Source organism: Argopecten irradians, chromosome 12 (assembly GCF_041381155.1).
Source record: "Argopecten irradians isolate NY chromosome 12, Ai_NY, whole genome shotgun sequence".
In the NCBI taxonomy this organism is placed as follows: Eukaryota; Metazoa; Mollusca; class Bivalvia; order Pectinida; family Pectinidae; genus Argopecten; species Argopecten irradians.
The window spans coordinates 24,238,569-24,263,973 of record NC_091145.1 but is presented as its reverse complement, the minus strand read 5'-3'; the positions used below and the strand labels follow the sequence as shown (position 1 = coordinate 24,263,973).

The 25,405-nt window shown below is 34.9% G+C and overlaps 2 protein-coding genes across 4 annotated transcripts in view; one reads left to right on the top strand and one right to left on the bottom strand.

The window, feature by feature from the left end:
- The window catches only part of LOC138336414 (protein MON2 homolog), a 576,914-nt gene that overhangs the window by 449,976 nt on the left and 101,533 nt on the right, over positions 1-25,405 (bottom strand). The window lies entirely within an intron of this gene.
- Positions 7,386-12,662, top strand: LOC138336410 (GTPase IMAP family member 4-like). Its single transcript, XM_069285894.1, has 3 exons — positions 7,386-7,656; positions 8,440-8,482; positions 11,742-12,662. Exons 1-3 carry the CDS (start codon positions 7,453-7,455, stop codon positions 12,101-12,103), a joined length of 609 nt encoding a protein of 202 aa, XP_069141995.1. The 5' UTR covers positions 7,386-7,452; the 3' UTR covers positions 12,104-12,662.

The window sequence follows — 25,405 nt, the reverse complement described above, 5'->3', positions numbered from 1 at the left end:
AATTTCACGCAATTTTATGTATGGCTAAATGATATGCAGTTCCGAATTTTCTAATTTAGTTCAAAATGTTGGATAATCATAGTAATAAATTTATAATAAAACGTCCAGGTATGAGAGAAAAATACTCTTTTTTAGTGGACCTGATGGATAGCGATATTTTATCATCGGGATCACAAAATTTTGAAAAACCCTTGGCAAGCCTGTGGTTTTACAACATTTTGTGATCCTCGGGTAGAATATCCCTATCCTTCATATCCACATACCACCCCCGTATGGAAGGGTCTTAAATACAAAGTTGTTATATATAATTACAGTATACACCAATTCTCTGCTGAAATAATTATACATTGAAGTATATTACCAAAGATATTCTGCTTTCTTTCCCTATGAATTATTGGGAACTTTCCGATTCCATAATACATTGTATATACCGTATGTTCGGTTGTTTTCACGGGTCAATAATTTCACGATTTGGACTAAAAGGGGAAAGTTCGATTTTAACGGTTTTAAGATTTTGTAACTTGGCTGTAAGAGTCCATATTTATAATCCATGCATTTTCCATTATTTCACAAATGTAATTTTAAGTTATCAGCTATATAGTGCAATAACCACCAAAGACAAAGTATTGACCTCGGACGACGTCCTCGGTCCACATTTTTTATCTTTGGTTGATATAACCACGCTTCGACCTTATCAAAATGCTATGTTTGTATAATATTTATAAAATATGAATGGAATATTGTTTTACATTTAACAGATATATGTCAGCAAATAAGACTAAAATTAATGCTTTGTGTCACTCGTGAGTTTTTCTTCAGAATTCTAATTTTAAAAACACTCACCGTCACGACATCAAAACGATTAACGGTCACACAAGCCATATTTTTCATCACCATTTCCCTGTGAGATACGACTCCTAATTAAGGTGTTCAAATAACCTACAATGATTTTGAAAAAAGACCTGATCGAATCGCTTGGTTTCATCAATAGATATGAAATGTTGTAAGAACAACTATTGGTACAGCAGTGCTGGAACTGTAGATAATAGGCCATGGGCTAGGAGGGTCCCACATGCACCCCCCCCCCCCAAACCTCCGAACCAATATTTTTCTGAACCCTTATGACCCACTGATCACAAATCCAAATGTTAACATTGCATAAGTTGGGATGAACTTCCGGTTATGACGTCATCAAGATGGCCGCCATCTCGAATTTCACTAAAAATTGAAAAAATAGTCATAACATTAACATTTTTCAACCGAAGTAGACAAATGAGGTATCAAAATGACCACAATAGAACAACAAATACATATCAGGACCAACAAATCCAATATATGTAGTAATTTCTACGCAGCAGGAAATGAAAAAATTGGATTTAAAGCTCAAAAATGGTGATTTTTTTCAGCAAATTTTTCATATTTTGTTTGACGCAGCAAAAATGTTTCCCAACAACAATCTATTATTTCTAATAAGTTTTTTGACCACTTATCAATCAGTTTAAACAACAACAACAACAACAACAACACCAATGTTAACATTGTATAGGTTCCGGTTATGACGTCATCAAGATGGCCACCATCTCGAATTTCACTAAAAAATGAAGAATAGTCATAACACTGATATTTTTCAACTAAAGTAGACAAATGTGGTATCAAAATTGACCACAATAGAACGACAAATACATATCAGGACCAAATAATCCAATATAAATTCTGTGTTTCCGGTAATATCATTAACAGTCCCTAAGCGTTCTGTGTCTTTGAAAATGAGCACTTTCATTGTTTAGTTTCCTATTGCAATAACATAAGCAAAATGTCAGTTAGTTATATTCATAATATGTCTTTCACCTGGTTCTAATGATAAACCATTATCAATTGTGTAGTGATTTGTACGGAAGAAATAAAAAAATAAGCTTTAAGCTCAAAAATGTGATTTTTTCAGCAAATTTTAAATACTTGGCTTGACGCAGCAGAAATGTTTCCCACAACAAATTATTACTCGTAATCAGTTATTTAATGGTTGTGTCACATCTGGTGTATGCGCAAAGTTAGCGTTTTGCTGTAATAGAAAGCACGCACAACGAAAATGATTAGCATTAAGAAATAGCCCACTGAAAGAAATCAGTTTGAGAGGCTAAAAAGACACAATAGTCTACAAAATTTCGAACATGAAAATGGATTATTTTGAAGTCCCACTTAGATATTCAGCCAACTTTAAATTCAAATTTGTTAAGATATAAATCGTCAATAGCCAATGTTATATTCAGGAAATTCCAAGACACCATGAAACTGTAGTGTTAGCGGTTTGGAAAAAATAACAATCCTATGCCGCATCCGGTGATGTTTTGTAAACCAAATGATGGTATAACAATTCTCTTTTGCATTTCTATATATTTTTTGTTTTTGTTGTTTTAACAGATTGATAAGAGGTCAAATAACTGATTGTGAATAAAAATTTGTTGTTGGGAAACAATTTTGCTGCGTCAAGCCAAATATGAAAAAATGCTGAAAAATTACTATTTTTGAGCTTAATTGTTTTTTCATTTCCTGCGTTCAAATCACTACATATATTGGATTATATGGTCCTGATATGTGTTTGTTGTTCTATTGTGGTCATTTTGATACCTCATTTGTCTACTTCAGTTGAAAAATATCAGTGTTATGACTATTTTTTCATTTTCAGTGAAATTCGAGATGGTGGCCATCTTGATGACGTCATAACCGGAACTTAACGATGTTAACATTGGTTTGGTTGTTTTTGTTGCTTAAACTGATTGACAAGTGGTCAAAAAACTTATTAGAAATAATAGATTGTTGTTGGGAAACATTTTTGCTGCGTCAAACAAAATATGAAAAATTTGCTGAAAAATCACCATTTTTGAGCTTTAAAATCCAATTTTTTCATTTCCTGCGTAGAAATCACTACATATATTGGATTTGTTGGTCCTGATATGTGATTTGTTGTTCTATTGTGGTCATTTTGTGATACCTCATCTATTTTTCAATTTTTAGTGAAATTCGAAGATGGCTGGCCATCTTGATGACGTCATAACCGGGAAGTTTCATCCCAACTTATGCAATGTTAACATTTTGGATTTGTGAATCAGTGAAGCCCATTCATGAATGATTAATGAACTTTCAAGAATATAAGCAGATTGTGGTTCATGGAAAAAAAAATTCATAAATATTCATCAAATGACTCTCATGAATCTTCATGAAGTTTTATGAATCCATGAAACATTCATGATTGTTCATGATCAATGTGTTCAAGAATTATCCATGAAGTTTTATGCATGACTGATATTCATTAAAATTCTTCAAAATGAATAAAAATGTTTCATTCATTTTTAAGAATGTTAATGAATATCAGTTATGCATAAAACTTGAATGATTCTTGACATGCTATTTCATTCATTTTGAATGAATTACTCATCAACGTCTCGCAGGGGTGGGATAAACATGTGACTCATTACCGTATATAAGTAGTGTTGTCTATTACATAATGTAATGATCAGTCGATCATGTATTTAACACAACGCGTGTTGTATCAGTACATATATGTTAGATATTTCAATAAAACATGGAAAGCAATACCTTTTTATAATTTCTTTTCTTTCAATTAATTTCATTTTTTACAAAACTTTGAGTTGAAGTAGTACATGTTGCGTTTACCCGTTTTATATTAAGAGTCAAAGGATTTTTAGATGAATGACATTAATGTCCATTTGTTTACATACAGCTTGTGTACTCAAAACAATTAGTGCTTTTCAGCACGGACTATGATGTAATGATTAGACAGACATAAATAAGTATTCACCCTCTTTGGGTGAGACAGGGGATTTTAACCAAAGCTTCGTGCTTTATACTTTAAAATCCTACCCTTCGGTCTGAGATTCTCCTGTCTCGCCCCAAAACGGATCAAACATTATATGATATAAATACAACCTGCATTAGAGGGTGACAGTGCCTAGTGTCACCCCGAGGATATCGCTGTCACCCGACAGTGATATTCCGAGGGTTTGACACTAGGTACTGTCACCCTCTAATGCAGGTAGTATTTATTTTATTATACCAAAAGTCTAGTCCAAAAACCTAGTTTTCAAGTATTTGCAATCTATTGAAACATCTTAACTGATTTTAGCAAAAATCGAACAGTCACCGTCGGCAGTAGAATAGCACACAGCTTCTACTCGGTAGCGCTAACTATCATTGCATTATAAAAATGAATACTCACAATAAGCATTTAGTGAAAATTCTTGTTGTCTTGTCTCCTACGTTTGTTAAAATATTAACGTTTTTGTAAATCCAATGAATTTTGGTTTCGTCCCGTTGTCTGTTTACAACATTAGCAACGTCACGAAGACGCTTGAAATCGCATGTCCTCCGTTCACCTAATCACCGACGGGATTAATAAAAACCAACATATAGCGCTTGTACGGTAAGCGAAAAGGCGTAAACGGAAAGCTCCGTACTTAATTTGAAAAAAGGATAAATATTGATCAACAGACTAATTTGGTAAAACTTTTACTAAATAGCTCCAGATAAATTTTGAAGCGTTGCTTCAAAAAACAAAGATGGCGTCGAAAAAAGAAACGTGTGCGCATCTCTTTCGGGCGGTTAATAATATTTTGCACTGTCAAGAATACGCTATCACCCGTTGCTAGTGGGTTGCTACGAACGTGACTATTGTCTCCTATTATTATAATGCTAACTGCCGTGTGATAATGTGAAATACCAAATGTCTCTCGACCAATCAGAATGCAGAATTCTCATTTGAGGTATAATAATTTACATTCTTATACCTCAAGTGAAAATCCTGCATCCTGATTGGTCGAGAGGTATTTGGTATTTCACACTATCAGACATCAAAAGTTCCAAATCACCATAGAAAGTACACGAATAGCTCATACTATACAGTAACAAAACTTTCGTCAAGTCAAATGAAGTTAACAAACAAATGGTGAGAGTATATGTTATGTGTTATCTGAACCTGCCCTTTATCTGAAAAGCATGACGTTACTCTCTGAATATACAATATATATCAGTTTAACCGCATGAAAAGAGAGATTTATATGCATACAAAATAAACAGTAATCTGGTCTTAATAGAGATAAGTTCAAATTTTGTATATCTGTCCTGATATCTTATCCTGAACTAGTGTCTATTGAATAATTTCTATCATTACAACGCGTGATCGTAGGTTATCATCGCGTTAGATCAAAACAAATAAACAGTCATGTTCTAATGTAAATTTAGATATTCGATTAGCAGGAAAAACAGAGATATGATTCCCGTTAAAGGACATATATCTCGTGATGCAATGCTAATTATATTTGTTGGTAATATTGCAGTTTGCTTTTCTTTGAATTTTTTGACGCATCGATTTGAACGAAGACAGTACACCTTATTTCAGCAATATGTTTAATCGTCACAATTTCCAAAATGTTGCGAAGTAATCGATTTGATAACCTTTTGACGATATGATTTAATAAAATACATAGTTAATCAAGAGTGTAATAAAGAAGGGGGATAATCCTTGTTATTTATGCTACACTGGCTAAAACTAGACATGAGGCTTTGAAGTTGGGGGCTTCACTCTGTCATCGTCAAATGAACAATCTGTAGGCCTGTGATTGGTCAATTCATTTTGGCTGACATGCATTCAGAATCAGTTTGATAAGTTAAGTGATAGAAACCTCTGAGATATCGAATATCTCTGCAACTCCAATACGGTACTTTTTTCAAGTTATTATTTTCTGTCTTGTTTCTGCCTCTACATGACAATAAATCTGACCTATGTCGTTAACAGATCGATACTCGTGTAGGTACAGGAGTGAAAATTAGCAAACCCGCAGTGTTTACAACAGCGAGAGTTCCAACGCCTTGTGTCGGCAGACACATAACAGGAAATAACTCCGGTAAAACGTTCCAAATCGGAATTGCAGACAGGTTTTCATAACTCCTAAATATAATGAAACAGTACAATCATACAACGAAAATGCACATCCATATCATGAAAAAATACAACCATATAATTGAAAAGTATAACCAAATAAAATATCGATATACAGGTCATTAGGTCATTTGATATACATAGAAAATCGAAAAACGGTACACTAAATTCCAGGGATGCCTATGACGTCAGTGATAATAATCCATGGAACATCGAGGATTGGGATTTGAGAAATAAAGAGGAAGCGAGATTTTTGGAAACATTTTGACTCTATGACATTATATATTGTTGAGTGATAACTCTGGTCCACCATTTCAATGTTGCTTCAGTTCCAGTGGTTTGAACTAATACATGTACTATATTTCAACACAATATGTGTATTATATTTTACCATGATAATCTATAATAAATTGATATCGGATAACGTTGAGCTATATATTGTTAGCGAATGCAACCGAAAAAATATTACAAAAACTGCAACTTCAATCCAGATGTGTGTCTGGAATTTTACTTGAAACAATGCTAAAGTAGTCCAAAATAATTACCACCCGTCTCTGAGTCTGTTTTATAGTGTTATTAATCAGCTGTTACGATATTGGCCCAGTTATTAGGACGAGGTCTGTGATATTGGACCGAGGCCGAAGGCCGAGCGCCAATGTGACAGACCAAAGCCTAATAACTGGGCCAATATCACAATAGCTGATTTATGACACTTTTATTAATTAACTGACAATGAATGATTTGAATGACTCTGCAAAATACAAGATTAAAAACCAAAACAAAATGCAAAGTTGTAAACAGGTTTATTTGATCAAATTGATAAAATGCATTGATGAAATGTTGCGCCGACATCTGTTTTGGGTGAATTTTCTATATCTTCTAGTGTTGCAATCAAATCTTGGTCAGAAGAAATTAGGTCAGATAAAATTTCATACCTAGTGCTGTCATCCATCAAAACACCAACCATATCTTCGCCGTTTTTTGCATATTTGTCCCTGGCCCTTTTGACAGACGACTCGTCAATCTCCATGTTGTTTGTTGACTGATCTCGTAAACCCTCTAGATGCTAGGTCAAATAACTTAATAACACCGAGAACTTCCGAATGACGAGGCGCGTTCGATTTGGCGCGTTTTTCAATATTAGCCGAGTTCAAAGTCGGCCAATACGAGAAAAAGTCGGCCAATATCATATTAGACGAGTTGCGTCAATTTTTTTTCAATATTGGCCGAGTTTGGCCAAATACAGCTCGGCCGGAAAATCCATACTAGTGTAATAACATAGATAGTTAATTAATAATCGTAATTATTATGTGGTCATCTCATGTATAGATACGCTGTAGTCGTATACTGTGTTGTGAATATAAAACACCCTTAAAGATAACTACAGCTGATAAACAATCACATGACAAAGAAAAGAAATCTAAACAGATGCCCCACCGAGAAGTCAAATGAACAAGATCACCTAACACGTAGGATTGTGCACAAGCTTCACGGAGCTGATGATGGATGGTGCTCAAGTCCACCTGGCAGATACGTGCTCGTTATGTAACAATACAGAACATGTAAACTGGTTTTGTAACGACTGTCAAGAAAGTTTATGTGACAGCTGCAAAAGCATTCATGAACGCGGAAAGAAAACTCGAAATGACGACATTGTGCGGATGAAGGAGCCAAACAAACAACATGAGGTCATAGTTTCTGAGGTATGTTAGATATATCGCGGTAATAAATAAGTCTAATAAAAATAAGTTGACTTGAAATGTATCCTTTTCGAGGCTATTGGAGAGTAAACAAACATGGCTACCGCAATTTCGCCTAAAAGACCGCCAACGATTTGTCGAGCGTTCGGCTTCGTCGAAGACTGTATAGGCAGACGAAGCAGTAGTTCGGGGAAGGAGCAAATGGATTTAAGATTTAGATATTATAGTCAAGAATTTATCAATTCTGTCACCAGAAGTGAAACCAAAGTGCAGTAGTTGTGCAAGGTCACAACTTATGACATCGGGTGCTAGCATGTACAGACCTCGTTTTGTTGATATTGATTGATAGATTGGTTTTCAACGAATTCAACGATTTTATTTTACACCCAGACACATTATAATGTGTAACATGAGGGATAAGACAAATACAAATGTAAATGCATGACAGGATGGACAAGTATATGTACATAACATTAAGACATTATTATATAGCAATTACTCTAAACATTTGTACATTTCACTTGTATGAAACACAAAGTATAAATATTTTATTCATGGTTCAATAAGAAAAAAACAAAACAAAAAACTAAATGATAAATGTAGAATATTTTGATTTTATAGTAGCATCATTATTACGATTGGTCTAGATTTTAAACATTAACTTTTTTCTTAGTTTAACGTCATAAATTGTAAACGTCATCAATAATCAAATAAAGTTAGCGTAGTTTATATTCGTGAAAATATAAAATGTTTTGATAAACAAAAAAATAATTTGTTTTGTTGCAGATGGCGACTGGCGATTCATGGGTTCCGCAGAGAGAAGCTAAAGGTATATTTTTCAAAATAAGTACAGTTTTTTATCTTATATAAAAAAGTACCAATGTGTAACTGATTCATAGCAATAGCACAGCATCAACATATGTCTGAAAAAGAATATTTAAAGGAAAAAATATGTTAAATCATTTCTGGATCATATTTTCATCTTTTTGGAATTATCACGATATTTGCTAACTAAAAGAAAATTAAAATATTGTAATTGTTAATTTGTAAATCACTTGATAGGTGTTTCTTTACGTTGTTGGCGTTACAAATCAACACATATAAGACAAAATAGACGATTAAATTCAGGTCTACTACATTGTACAGATTTTTGATGTAAAACGTCTACACATCGCTTCGAAATGTAAGTTTTAAACTAAAAAGTTTCTTTCATGAAATCTTAAAATGCCCTACCGTTGACATGAAAACGCGTGCAACATGTCATATACATTATAGCATACAGTATACCATATATAGAGGTTCTCCAACAAGTGACTGTTGTTTATCATGTTTATCAAACTCGAGTTAGTTAATTTTCAAATTTTGAAAAGACACGAGCTTTTGAAAATTAACTAACGAGAGTTACGATAAACATGATAAACAACTGTCACGCGCTAGGGAACTTATTTATCTCATAACTTTAACTCTATATTTATAATGTGGTGACCATTTTCTCGTCTTCATTCAGGAAACTTACCACAGTACAATGTGTATCTTCCAGCCATAAAATATAGTGCCTAAATAGAGAACCAATATTCTATTGTTTAATACTTTGATTAAGCAAAAACCTGTCAAACATTAAATACAATGTTATTTAAAAAAAAAGAGCTGTGAAAAGTTAAGAGCCAATCGGAATCAAGAGATCTTGGAGTTTACAAATAAGAGGCGCCGAAGGTGTTTACACACTGGAGTGTGCAAACTTAAATGATAACCAACTGCTATGGAATTTATCACATGGTTTTTTGATTGAGATAACCTGCATAGTTATGGGATAAATATAAATAAAAACAATAACGACTAACTGACGTTACCAAAAATAAGAACAATAACGGCGATATATATGTGTTTTACTTTTTTTAACACAATTTTAATATTATTTATAAGATATTTCAAATTCTTGATACAGTTGTGTAATGTATGATGGTTCATGGATATACATGTAAGCATTTCAGTCGCGTTGTCATACAACTAGCTTCTGTGGTTGTGCCGATTAATGTCAGTACCAGTATAATAGTTAAGGATGTATTCCTCTGAGATTTCAAAATTTTCTTGCATTAAACTCTTTTTCTCATAGATTTTTGGAAATAGGAGTTCATACAATAAAAGAAAATGGAAGAGAAAAGAAATGTCCGTGTGCTCGTTTTTGAGCTATTGTCACTCAAAGAAACCTAATTGACAAAATCATGGATTTTATGGGAAATTTGCCGTTTTGACCACATACACAAGAGATTAAAGCCATAGTTTCCTAATGAGGTGTTTGATATGTATGGATGTTTGTAGAATTTATTTTCTGGTTGTCTTCTTTAAAAATATACCTGTTATGATTAATAAGACTCGTATTTTTTCTCAGAACAACAACATATGATACCCCTTAATTTCGAGCTACACAACGTACCGTTTTCAGCCAATTTTGTCAAATTTAACCTTTATAATTAATTTTTCTTTGTTTTCATACCAAATTCGGCTTTCTGATTGGCCAATATTTTTTTTGCATACCACTATGAAAAAAAAAATCCGAGAATGGCGCGAAACCCCGACGTTAGCGTGACGTCACAATAGAGATATTGACGTTGCGTATTGATTCGGAAAAAAGAATCCCTGGAAAAACCACTATAATGGTACATTTAAACATACTTCATTTTATCAAATAGAGTATAAAATTAATTATAAGTATTGATGTCACTATTTTTTAATTTTATCGGAGTATGAAAAAAAAATTGTTTGCAAACTTTTGTGAGAATCCGCTACGCGGATTCACACAGTTTGCAAACATTTTTTTTTCATACCCCGATAAAATTAAAAAAATTAGTAACATCAATGCTTAAATAGAAAAAGTTCTGGTATTAAACCTTTGTCAATATTTTGCATTTCAATAGGGAAAAGGGTTGTTCTTTCTAAACCAGGGAGAAAAATGGGGATTCGTGTGCTTAATTTTTGCCCCATTTAAATATTTGTTATTTTTCAATATTTTAGAGTAAAAAATACCATTAAATGTAAAAATAAAGTGACAAAAGTGTATCATTTTATACATTAATGCTCAATATTTTAATTACCACGAATCTAGTAAAGATTTACAGCAAAAATTAGCTCGATACAGCTAAAAATGCTGGCACAGTGATGATTTAAGTAAAAACAATTTAAGCAAAAAATGGTAAAACGGTGGCTCTACTCAAAGCGAAAAAAGACACAATTTCAAAATGGCCGCAACATGGGCTATTTCATAAAATCTATGTTTAATAAAATCTACTAAGAATAGAAATGCAATATTTTGACGAAATTTGCAACTAGCAAATTGCTATAGACATTGATAAATTGTATTTGAAAATCTTTTTTATCTATGTCGAAACGAGACTTCAACGGGACTGAAATCTCAGAAGAATACATCCTTAACCAGCATCGAGAGCAGCTTGTTCTTGGTAAGGTAAACTTACCAACCGAGTAATATTTAGACTTGCATAAACGCAGAGATCGCCGCGCAATACACACACCGCAAAAAATTGACGTCCGCAATTAGTGTGAATGCGCATCCGATAAGACCTATTGAATCTATATTGACAAATCTTCAATATAATTAACGTCATTTAAATTCTGAATTATATGTAAAAAAAATGACATGTTTAAAAATTATTATATAAAAGGAATTTAAAAAAACAATTAAAGTGATTGTGGAACTTCATTTTGTGGTCTCTCTGAAATCTGAACATTTCCCGCCAAATTGAAGCCAGCTGGTCTTGGATTCTATCAAATGACCAGCTGTTATATCAATAGTATAATGTTGAAAGAAAAGTTTTGTTTTATCTTAACACTAAATTTAGAAGAAATAGTCGAAATGAAAATTAATTTAAGGGAAGATATATATTTTTGTACATATATTTCAACATGACGTCCTGGCGTTTAATTAAATATGTAAGAATTTCATCTGTTAAACCTGTAAACAGACATCAGTAATGTTTGCTTATGTGGTGAATACAGCTAACTTAATCCGTTCCATACTATAGCAGTTGTGATAATAGGTGTGCTGAGGATGGATCTATGTTTTTGTTTTACAGGTTCTCCGCTAAGAGTTGTTTTACTTGGCACAACTGGGACAGGGAAGAGTGCCACAGGAAACACGTTACTTGGTAATAAGATATTTCTGTCTTCATCTCGCCGGACATCAGTTACAGGAGAATGCAGCGTTGCTGAGGTAGACAGATTCGGTACAAGGCTGGTGGTGGTGGACACTCCTGGTGTATTAGATACACGAATGTCTGAACGGGATCTTAAAGTTATGCTGAAAGAATGCACCCATTTAGCATGTCCTGGAGTCCATGCCTTCCTTTATCTGATGAAAATAGGAGAACGCGACATCGGAGGAAAAGACAAAAAGACATTTGACCTATTAACGAAGATGTTCGTGAGGAATTTCTAAACTATACCATAATTGTTTTTAGCGCCAAAGATTGCCTCGGTGACGACACACTGAATCAGATTGTATCTGATCTACCAGATGCATGTCAAAAGTTTATAAACTCATGTAAAGGCGGATATCTAGCAATTTCAAATAACTCTGCTACAGATGAAAAGGTACAAGCTGCCAGACAGGTTGTTAACAAGGTTAAAGACCTTGTTCAGGAGAATGATGGCGGGTCTTACGTGAATGCATTGTTTGACGAAGAAAATGAGAAGATCCAAGAAAGGATGGACCATATTCTGAAACTGAATGAAGATAACGAAAACAAAATACAGAACGCAGAGAGAGAGAAGCAAAGTTTTATTGAAAGTTTCAGAGATAACAAACCTACCATTGATCAAAGTGAGCAACTTCAAATAATGGAATACAACATTTTACAACTTCGCAAAAAAAGTATCGATAGAAAAGGCGCTAGACTGGCAGCTAGTAATAAAATAGAATACGACAAAATTGTCGAACATTTTATAAATGGAGTAGTTGTTGTTGGTGGTGTTGCTGCTGGTGTTAGTACTGCTGCTGTTGTTGGCGGTGTTGCTTGTATAGCTGCTGTAGCAGCTATTGGTTTTGCTGTTATTGAACAGCGATTTATTTAACCAGATTAGATGTTGAAATATGTATTTATTTTTAGTAAATGCTAATATATAGTGTAATTACATTACGTATTTGTACCTGGCCACATGTGTGAACTCGGTGACCGTTGGCGTTTTGCAGCGAGGCGAAGCTGACACACGCTTTTTACAGTCACTGGAGTTTGCCGAAGTTGTTAAAACACCGTGCTCAAGTTACTCAATGTGTTTGAGATTGTCGTCTGACTTAACGATTATCTACGGTAGATTTACCGATATATGGAACAACTTCACTTGTGTTCGATGATGCAATGTATTTGCGGTGACGCGTAACTCTCAACACGTGGATTACTAGCGGTGCATGTTTTGTACAAGAGGATATGTTTATAACTGACCTCTGTCACGCTCGCCCACCCGAAAGACTCGATCGTAGGACGAACACAGACACATGAGTTAATGTTTACATTTGGCATCCGTCATTTCAACAAAAATGAAAGCACTTCACGTCGGGATATAATTCCCGTTTCTTTAATACCATTGTAAACTTACATTTTTTTATTATATGTGGTGAAAATGGATTTCACTAGGCTTTGTTAATTTGTAATTGTTATGTAAAATGCTAGAATAATTACGTCAGTTTATGTGTGTACACTAGACAGATTATACATTGTAAATATCATCAGTTACAAGCTAGACTTACGTCAGTGTACGTGTGTATACTGGACAGATTATACATTGTAAATCTCATCGGTTATAATTATATGTAAACTAGATTAATATGATATGTAATAATAGTATTACCATGTATTTGGAATTTCTAGATATTGTCTTCATGATGTGAGGATGGCTATCGTACGCGATTACGTTTGTTTAACATTCCCGCAAACTGTTGTCAGTTTGTATATTTACTTGATGACGTCATACTTCCGGTTGTTATCGGGAGCTATTTTTAGTATTATAAGTTGCTAAGGATCGTGCTTTTGTAAATAGTAGTTATTTTGGAAATGGTAAATTATTACATCGGAATATGTACAGTTAAATCTTTATATTGCATTTGTTGTTGTTGTTGCTATAAGCTGCTGTAACGGTTTTCGAGGTTCAGAACAGCAAACAGTGTAAGGGAGGCAACTCGTATAGAAAGGTAACTTCAATTTAGCTAGGATAAATGTGTGAAATACGGAAGGTATAAGCACATATGATAGTTTTTCGGATAGGTTAGGAATATGAAATTATTAGATAGGATAATCGTGGAGTACGTAATGTACAAGCGAAATGATAGGTATCCATAGTAGTTCAGTGTGGAGTACGTAATGTACAAGCACATTTTAGGCATTCTTTAGACAGTAGGTTAGTTAGTTTATTATAGGATAAACTGTATAACGATTTGTTAGATTTTTCATAGTGGTACGTTTTATAAGTATCAATTAGAATATATCTATATATATCATTAATAGCTGTTCTGTTCCGTACTATGGTGTGTATGGTGTGAGCTGAGGATATTTTGTATGTTTATATTATTGTTTATAATGTTTGACATTTGATATGTGTAATAAACCAAATCAATTTTACAAAGTTGTCGATCTTTCCATCCACCTCGCAAAACTACAAAAGTAAAAATGCAACAATTGGTGGCAGCGGTGGGATATAATTTGGTGTTTTACAAAGAAGATCCTTAAGCTGTTGGAAATTGGTTTCACATTCGTCTGTCCACTTGAATACTGTATGTTTCTTGGTCAGCTCTGTAAGACATGACGCTATCTCACTGAAGTGGTGTATGAATCTTCTGTAACAGTTACATAAACCCAAGAACTGCTGTACATCTTTTACTCCTTTTGGACGTTTCCAGTTCTTTCCGGAATCGATGATCTTCGGGTTGGGTTTTATACCTTCCGCTCCCACGACATGGCCTAGATATAATACTTCTGACTTGAGGAATTCACACTTGGACGGCTTCAGTTTTAAACCAGCAGATTTCAACTTTCCCAAGACTTCATCTAGCTTGTCCAGATGTTCCTCCATACCGGTACTGTACAATATAATATCATCTAGGTAGATTAAAATGGTCTTCCATTGCATGCCGCGGAATATAAGTTCCATACAGCGTTGGAAAGTACTCGCTGCAGAGCACAAACCAAAAGGCATTTTTGTATATTCAAATAAGCCATACTTCGTGATGAACGCAGTCTTCGCTTGATCTTTCTCCACCAGTGCAATTTGCTAGTATCCGCTTTGTAAATCCATTGTAGAAAATATGGAGGCGCATGACAAACAATCCAAACAAGTGTCAATACGGGGTAATGGATAAGCGTCTTTGATTGTGCAGTCGTTAACCTTTCTATAATCACAGCACCAGCGAACTGTCCCATCTTTCTTTCGTACAAGAACTACTGGGCTGGCCCATGCAGATGACGATGGTTTTATTATCCCGATATCAAGTTGATCTTTCAGGTATTTCTCCTCTTCATCTTCAAAACCTTGAGGTGTCCGTCGCAACGGTTGTCGTATTGGTGCCGCAGTGTCAGTATCTACAGTATGTTTGATAACAGAACATGTGCCAAGCTCAAGTTTATTCCTTGCAAAACTCTCTTGATTTTTGCACAGGACTTCCGCTTAGCGTTTTCGATGGGTCTGGTCTGTACAATTTTTACAACTTCTCTGGAATAGCTCAGTCAGATGATCTGGAACCACGGGGAAATCGGTCAGTTTCTCCGATGTCGGTTCAGTTCTGGCAACTTTCCATGTAATCGGTACCTCTGGAATCTTCTCAGAATCCATCGTTCCTGTTAATATATCTATGTTGATGCTGGTATCCTCGGACTTTATCCGACCAACATTTAATGCCGCTTGGCAAGCGTAATCCCATGGGTCTCCTGCCTTATCCAATACTTGTTCAACGCTGAGAACCGGATGTAACTCCCCTAGGATGTAGTTCCTCCTGAGTTTGACTGGAAAACTTTTCTGTGTTCACCAATCTTACAGGTATAGTCTTCCGGAATGGATCCACCAATAACCTTGCAATTATAATGTTTCGCCCATCTTCAACTACAGGTTCTATTGAAGAATATCTTGTATCAATTACCTCCGGATGTTCACTTCTCCCGGCTATAATGACCTCAGACATGGCAGGTATGGTGACCTTTTCATTTACTACCAGCCTCGCCACGTGTTCTTGAGCTCTAGATACTTCACAATCTATCCATTGGTCGCCAATCTCGATTCCTCTTCTAGTATTAACAGTGATATCCTTATTGTCTATAATATCACATCCTAACAATAAGTCATCCCGTATCGGCGCCACGTAAACATCCCATGCAAAATCTGCAGATCCAATCTGTAACTTTAATTTTACTGTACCATGCGTGATCATCTCCTTTCCGGCCTCAGCTACAACTAATCCATAACATGATTCTTGTAAGGTTGGCCTACGGTCTTCTGGGATTTCGTTAAACATCTGCTCACTTATAACAGTCACCTCGGCTCCAGTATCTATAACTGCTTTAACTGCCATTCCCTCCACTGAAATAGGCGCCTTTATTGTCACAGCCCGGACACTATCCAACACCAGTTCCTTTGTACTAACTAGTTTCCTTTGGATTTCCGTGTCCTTCCTCTGCTGCCCTATATCAGCTGGCGCTTCTTTTACAACCGTCTTCTGTTCTTCAAATAAGCTTGCAATGTTAATATCATCACCGTCCTCGACCTGAAGATCCACATCAACAGCTACCATTTTAATACTCTTGGTAATTTCAGCCTTGTGTATTTTATCCAGTGGATTAGAATGGACTGTGTCATGACCGACTGACACAGTCCCATCTAGTTTAAATCTTTCTGGTCTGCGCTATTCTTTACTTCATCTTTCTTTCCATCTTGCTGTTTTCTGTTTAGTTGTGCACAACGTGGTAATGGTTTGTTTTGTTTATTAGCAGCAGTCTGGTCGTCTCGTTCATATGGACAGTTATTTCTGAAATGTCCCTCTTCTTGACATCCATAACACCTGGCTTGTCCACTATATGGTTTACCTTGATGATGTTTGTTTGGGGTGTGAGGCCTGTTCCTCGGTAGAGTTTGTTTCTGACTGTCGATTATTGTCTTTGTGATTCTGTCAGATAAATCTCTCCCGAATTGATTCAGTCTCTCTTCTGTTACAAATCTGTGCTGATTTACTTTTCTGATATCATTCTCAGACTCCTCTTCCCTGTAACAGGCATCCTCCTCAAATGAAATTTTTTGTATGGTGGTTCCCTTCTGTTTCATCCCCTTCCTGCATGAATAATGCCAGCTCAACAAGTTAACAGCCTCGTCTATAGTCTGTGGTCGCTTTGTGAGAACATCATAGGCAATGCCAGAAATCTGGTCAGCAATTCCACTCAACATATGTTCTACACATAAGTTGTTAAACAGGATTTCGTTGATACCTGGATAGCTTTCCGTACCATTTCAGCAACTCTGGAGGAATATCGCCGATAGTTCTCCTCTCCAGACATTCGTAGATTTTGGAGGTTTCTTCTGTGGGTTTCCGGTAGGACATTGTCTCCAAACCTCTTCTCCATCTGCATACATAATAGGTTTAGATTTGCCCGGACGTGGTATGGCAATTTCGTAGCATATGCCAAAGCATCGTCCCGTAGACAGAGCAGCATTTCTTCGCTTTGTCTGCAAACATCCCAGCCAAATCTCTCGGACACCATCTGGAATGGTACGATGAATGAGCTCCAATCTCCCCTGCTATTATAGACTGGTAACTTGGTTCTTGGTTCTTCAGTTGACCTGGCCGACGACGACACGGAGGGCCCTTGTCTTATATGATCTGGTAGGACTGGATTCTGTACTTGTTGACTGTTCTGGTATGGGGCATGGTGACTCTCTCTGACGATGTCTGCTCCATAACAGTCCTGTCGCTGCATTGGTGCGTTGACGGGTCGGTGTGAAAACTGCAGTGCTGGAGATTCTGGTTCTCCGTGGCTCCACCTCTGGTAATTAGACACATTCCGATTTTGATAGTGATACGGATTGGTCTGAGGGTCCCGGTAAGACATCTGCTGAGAGTCCCATGTATCTCTTCTGGTAGGGTATCCCTGTCTGCTCCACTCCTGCTGCCGGGTTGGAGAGTTATTACAACCCTCGAATGCGTATTTCGATGCGTAATTACGCTCAGGATGGGTGTTGGAGTTGAAACTCCAGGTTGTTTTTTTCGAGCATCGTTGAATGGGTAAGGGAGGGACTGGGAATGAGAGCTGTCAAATCTCTCGTATGCGTATGAATCATTATAGTTCTGAGTGTGGTAGTTGGGATTGCTACGACACTCAATAGAAACTGCATGACACGGACCATTACCATGAATCTGACTATCATACTGTCTTTGTACAGACTCATTTATTACATCTACATGATCCCCGCCAACACTAGTTTGACGTACCTCCCCCAATTCACATGTACCTGAAGAACGTATATGTGAATTATCTATATCAGAATGAGATCCCTGATCTACATCTATATCCCGTACACCAGCGTTAGACATGCTTGGAAAATCGGGCGTACGTAACTGTCTATTCCTTAAATGCATTTTAAATACTAAAATCTAACACCAAATCAAAATATTATCAATCCTTCCACCAACCTCAATTTGAGACGTTACCAATATATAATAAATATTAAAAATAAGTTTCCGCTGCCACCAATTGTTGTATTTTTACTTTTGTAGTTTTGCGAGGTGGATGGAAAGATCGACAACTTTGTAAAATTGATTTGGTTTATTACACATATCAAATGTCAAACAATATAAAACAATAATATAAACATACAAAATATCCTCAGCTCACACCATACACACCATAGTACGGAACAGAACAGCTATTAATGATATATATAGATATATTCTAATTGATACTTGTAAAACGTACCACTATGAAAAATCTAACAAATAGCTATACAGCTTATCCTATAATAAACTAACTAACCTACTGTCTAAAGAATCCCTAAAATGTGCTTGTACATTACGTACTCCACACTGAACTACTATATATACCTATCATTTCGCTTGTACATTACGTACTCCACACTGAACTACTATATATACCTATCATTTCGCTTGTACATTACGTACTCCACACTGAACTACTATATATACCTATCATTTCGCTTGTACATTACGTACTCCACACTGAACTACTATATATACCTATCATTTCGCTTGTACATTACGTACTCCACACTGAACTATTAGGTATACCTATCATTTCGCTTGTACATTACGTACTCCACGATTATCCTATCTAATAATTTTATATTCCTAACTTATCCGAAAAACTATCATATGTGCTTATACCTTACGTATTTCACACATTTATCCTAGCTAAACTGAACCTAAATAAATATCTAATAATTTCTAACAAATGCTTAAAGCTTATTAACTAATCAGCAACTCGAAATATACTAATAAAATTGTACCGAAGTACTTATGAAAAAAAAGTTACCTTTCTATACGAGTTGACTCCCTTACGCTGTCTGCTGTTCTGAACCTCGAAAACCGTTACAGCTGCTTTTTATAGTAGAATTCACGTGCATCAATAGCAACAGCAACAACAAATGCAATATAAAGATTTAACTGTACATATTCCTATGTAATAATTTACCATTTCCAAAATAACTACTATTTACAAAAGCACGATCCTTCGCAACTTATAATGCTAAAAATTGCTCCCGATAACAACCGGAAGTATGACGTCATCAAGTAAATATACAAACTGACAACAGTTTGCGGGAATGTTAAACAAACGTAATCGCGTACGATAGCCATCCTCACATCATGAAGACAATATCTAGAAATTCCAAATACACGATAATACTAATATGAATCATGCACGGCATGGTAAGAGCGAAGCTCTACTTGTTTATTTCATTTTCTATTTGACGTAGAAGACATAATTTAGAAATAAAATAACGTACTTTAAACTATTAAAGTGTATGATATAATAATTGTCTAGCATAAGCCTAACTCAAAGAAATGAACGCAAAGATTCAGATTTCTCTGTGTCCATGCAAGGCCTGGAGTGCCGCGTATGCGAATCCTATGATTTCGCGCCATTTGTTGACGTGATGTGACGTCATGATTCCTTGTGCTCATCTTCGCTTGGAGGATATTTTGACTACATATAATAGCTTTTAATTTTCAAAATGATATTATTATCATTTGAAAAAATAATAAATGTTTCAGTTCTCCTGTATGAATTTGCATTACTTAAATATATATTTACTTGGGAGAGCAGTACCGGAGCAACGCAGGTAAAACCGGAAGTACGAAAATTTTTTAGCCATCCATGCCTGCAAGTCATTGATCTCAATATGTACTTTTGCTTATGTACATGTTACCGGAACAGAGCTTCGATTTTCGACTCTTATTAGCTTCGATTTTCGACTCTTATTATTTAACATTTTATAGAACGGAAATATAGTAAACCTTTTCTTTCCGCAAATGTCCAAATGTTCACTTAAATTTATATTTAATATTGATAAACAGATCATGTATATTTTAGATTGTGTGTGATGTTAAAGTACCAATATGATGTTTTCTTCAATAAAGAAAGAAAACGTTTGCGTTTTTTTATTCTTACAAACTTAGGATAGATAGGCATTTTCGTCTAGTTTTTATTTCACTGAATACTTTCAATTGTATATCAAAAATATACGTCAGAAGTAAGTGTTGACAAAATATTGTCGAAACACAAAACCGAACCCCAGATAACAAAGTCTTTTGCGGACTTTGATTCACTAATTCAGTTTCGTGTACAGTAGCACTGACGTAACACTCATCTATTAATAATATCTATCACAACTACAATGTTATTATTCTACAGATCTCCTTCTCAAGGAGTCCCGCATCTCCAGCGGAAACCTTATCATTTTTATCATCCAAGAGTGTTAAAACTTGTTCAATTACTCAGTGTATATAGTGTTAAACATTTAAATAAACTCGGAAAATTCTTAAAACTGACATTCCAGAAACGTTCTCCGTCATGCACCCTGGGCGTGATGATATCATTAACATGGCACGTGCCTTTATAATTACCTGTAATGACCTACCATCAATAATCTATTGTTTTATCTTGATTTTGTTTCAATTAACCAACATGGATGAACACCACCTCTCACTATCAGCTGCTGACAATATGACCCAGTTTCACCGCTTATGATATCAGCCTCAGCAGTCTCCCTATTGTTAACCTAACTTGACCTTTGACCGATGCAGCACCCATTATGGGACAGGCTATCTTATTTTCTCTCACATACCTACAAGTGTACTCATGTCGCATGATTTTGTATTGCATGGCTACCGTGAAATACAGCCTCATGACGTCAAAGCGTCTACAAAATTATTATTTTCACAATACAATTAAATTTTTTTTCAGAAACCAGACTGGATTTTCTTCAAAAGACACAGACAACGGGATTTGTGTTTAAATTGTCACGCAATTTTCACGTGTGGAGAAAAGGCATGCAGTCGCGAATTTTCGAATTTATTTCAAAATGGCGGATAAACATAGTAGTTGAATTGTAATCAAATGCCCATGTATGAAATATTCTATGTTTCGTATATGTATAATTAAGGAAGAGATGTTTATTTTGTTTAGGTTATGAGGGTCTAATGATAATGGAGCACGTGTAAATTATGTAACACTGGCGAAGCCGGGTTCCATAAAATTTTTAAAATTTTAAAGCTTTCGTGCTTGATATAAGATTCCAAAACCCCAGGTCGTACCCAAATATAGAAATCTTGCATTCTGACATCATGTAAAATGACGTCAGAATCACTTCACAGGTTGATATAAGATTCCAATGCGTCCAGGTCGTACCGAAATATAGCGTAAAGAGAATTTCCGTGACGTCAAATATATAATGTGACGTCATCATTCAGCGAAATGTGACGGAGAGCAGCAGATATACTAGAATCAATGTAATTCTGCTTATATTTGTGTGTACATTTTTGTCAGATTTTTCAAATAATAAGTAAAATGTATCACGTGGTGTTTTCTCTATTTTAATGATATTATCAGCCTTCATTTTTCTCTTTGAAATTATTCAACAGGACTTGAAAATCGGGGAGAGGGGCTACTCAATATCATGAAGAGGAAATAAGTGTACATATACATTTAGTCAAATGGTTTACATCATGTAAAGTCCATATAATAAAACAGTTATAAACCTGTTTTCAGGTGGATGCGGTGATTTATCAACCTTCGAAAGTGATATAATCCTCGGCCTTCGGCCTCGGGTAATATCACTTCCTCGATTTGATAAATCACCGTATCCACACGAAAACAGGTCGATATTTGTATAATATAATCTACAACCGCTATTCACCTGACAAGGTCAAAAAGGACTCGATATGTATGCCTATGTAAAGTCGATTCCGGTCAAATCAGCGCTCCTACTAGATGCTATAAACATTAGTTAACATAATGGCGTGGTTATTTTGTAAAAAAAATATATGTACTAAACCTTGTAGACTTGCATCAAAAAGTGTACATTTTGTTTGCATATTTTGCCAAAATTTACAAACAACAAAAACTATACATGTACGAGTCAACAGTGGATATCTAAGGTTAGGTTATGTTCAACTACACCTAAGAAGTGATATATAAGCGAACAAAAATCACAAATCTAAACGGGTTCTTTAATCTTAAGTCAAATCCAGTTAATGATCACCCAAATGGTGAGAGTACTTAATAAACATGGTGGTATGGTTATTGTTGACAGAAATGTAAATCGTGCCTGCTCTTCTACATTTTTTTGTCTTGAAGTCTTGAAATGTATTAACTAATATTTTAATCTAGAAACTCTATATCTTGATCCAATATATTCAGTTCAACAGCACCAAAAGCAATATTTACAGACATACAAAATATGAGTAGTCTGACCTTAAACATAGATAAGTTCAAACTATGTCTGTCTTGTTATCCTATCCTGAACTACTGAATACTTTCTATGTTTCTATCATAATAAAATAACGCGTGATCGTAGGTTATCATCGCGTTAGATCAAAAACAAATAAACAGTCTGTTCTAATATATATATATATATATATGCGATTAGCAGGAAAAAGATATGATTCTGGTTTAAGGACGACACATCACTCGTGATACAATGATCCTATTTTTTTATTACTGTTACTTCATTTGACGAATCGATTTGAAAGTGACAGTACACGTTAATCCACGGCTTGGCCATCGCCACACTGCTTGACTATCGATTCGAAGGAACTTCTCAAGAGCGCGTCATCTTATCTATAAGGTAAACAAGGTAAATATTTGTAAACTTTTTCGCAGATTATTTGATAGCAAATTGTTGCAAATATCAAAGTTGTATTGACACAACAATCCTCTATCATTCATGTTTCATTCTTATTTTTAAAGATAATTTTCAAGTTTTATTTTGATATTACTCAGAACCTACATATATCAAATCTCGACACTGAAAAATCGAACTGGCTATGACGATTATTATTCTTATTGTCTTTATTTCCTCCATTTTGAAAATGACATAAATAGAATAACTACATGTTATTCAATAGTTAACATGGCATAATATGTACATGCAAAAATTAAGAAAAAAGAAAACCACAAAAATAATAACAACAGATAAAAAAATAGATAAAAAAGTAAAATCTTCAGTATGTGTATATACAGAATGAACCCGATCCATTTACTACATATACAAATTGTAATAGTCATAATTAGATATGATAGTCATTTGACATAATCATTTAATATTTCTGAAACATATCTGACAGAAATGTGGCGAAATTGTATTTTATCTAATCTGTTCAACTCATACATTATTTTGTCACATATGAGTATATAAGATAATTGGAAGTCTGAATTGGAATGTAAGTATACATTAAAACCGATTCAATCTACACTTAGAGTCTCACACCACATCCTTTATAGCACCACTTCCGTAAATCTACACTGTAAAACAATGTGCGTAAATATATCATTATACATTTCCCCACACCTATAACATAAATCGAATTCCTACATCTCTGGACTATTTAAATTAACAAATAATGACATTATATTGATGTTCTGCTGTGCGGGAATTTTATCAATAATCTCCGAAATATAAGAGGAAACAAATTATCATGGACCAAAATAAGTCTTCTTTCCATGCTCTTTATTCATGTAAATATATATTATTCTTGAACTCTTCACTGTAAAAACACCATCTGATGAATATTCTTGTAAGAATTTGTGTAAATTATATTTCTGAAGAATGGGTAATATATCACTTGTAAACCATAAATGTACATTTCTGTTCCCAAGTCTGAAATAACAATACGATGGGAAAATATGTGATATGATATACATTTTCTAGCGAGGTGACATAGTCTGCCAAAAAAATCAATTTCGTAATATCTTTGAATGCCTCTATACTTAAAGTTATATTTCATGTGAATTCCACGATAACTATTTGTCGCGTAAATATTTAATATTTGAACATGGACATGTTACTTGATGATTTAGCTCCCCAAAAGCATATGTCAGCCTATCAAAGTGCCGAAATCTAGGGATCATATATTGCTGGTTTTGAATAAAACACCTTCAATCACCGCCACGTTCAGTACCTTCATGTCTTGTCGGAATTCCGAATCGTATCACGTGACTGACGTCTAACATGAACAAATCATGCTTGTATATTTAATTCACACATCGCCGTAAAATATTGTGTGAATCAAATATTGTAACATTGATTCCGTTGTAGATCCAACCTGCCGAGATAGGTAACATTTTTTATTTATGAAAAACTGTTGACATTTTCTCTTGGTTTACAACCCTCGTGTTACTTAAATTCGATATTGTTGCGACTATGTTTGGAGTAGTTTGGAATAATTCGGCATCGTTCGAGCCTATAAACTCATGTATACGATAAAAAGATTGTTTTTACTTTTATTATTAAAAATACTTATAGTGCTGCTACTTTATAAAAAGTGGTAAAATTCGAAAGAATATGTATAACACTTAAACAGTTTCCGCTATGACAAAAAGAGCGAAAGTTATAGACAATTTTAACCATCCGAGAAGTCCCCCTGCGCATATTGGTACGAGTTATTGTATAAAACCCTTGAATTGCTTTTTAAATAAACCTTTGAGATCTTTCTAGCATTATAAGTTCACATTTTGGAAGGTGCCAAAATCCACAGCATAAAAGGTAGAAGCATACATTTTTGTTTTAATTATTTTTCACACAGTCAAGGGATTTAAGGCACACGGATGGGCACCACTTCTGATTAAACTCATTAACCACTGTTAAGCTTATGACAAGCACGCACTTTGCGTTCCATTTATGAAATTATTGTTTAATATCACACGAACAATCACCTTGTATCAAATCATTAACTATTTATTAGAATATAATTGTGACACTTTTGCCTATTTTAAATTTCGAAACATTTCTGATTAAAGGGCAATTCTGGGAGCATCTTAACAAACAATATGTAAACAGATCACGTACAGATTTCCAGAAACAACGTTATCCGAACGTTCTCATCAGACCCGATCCTCCGTCGTTGCATCCAAATTTGTCTATCCTCCGTACAAGAAAATAAAAGTTATAACAATGATCTATATATATCGCGTTCGTAGACACTTAGGGTGTAAAAAGTAATTTAGGGAGTGGGGCTATCTTGTTTAACGATCGG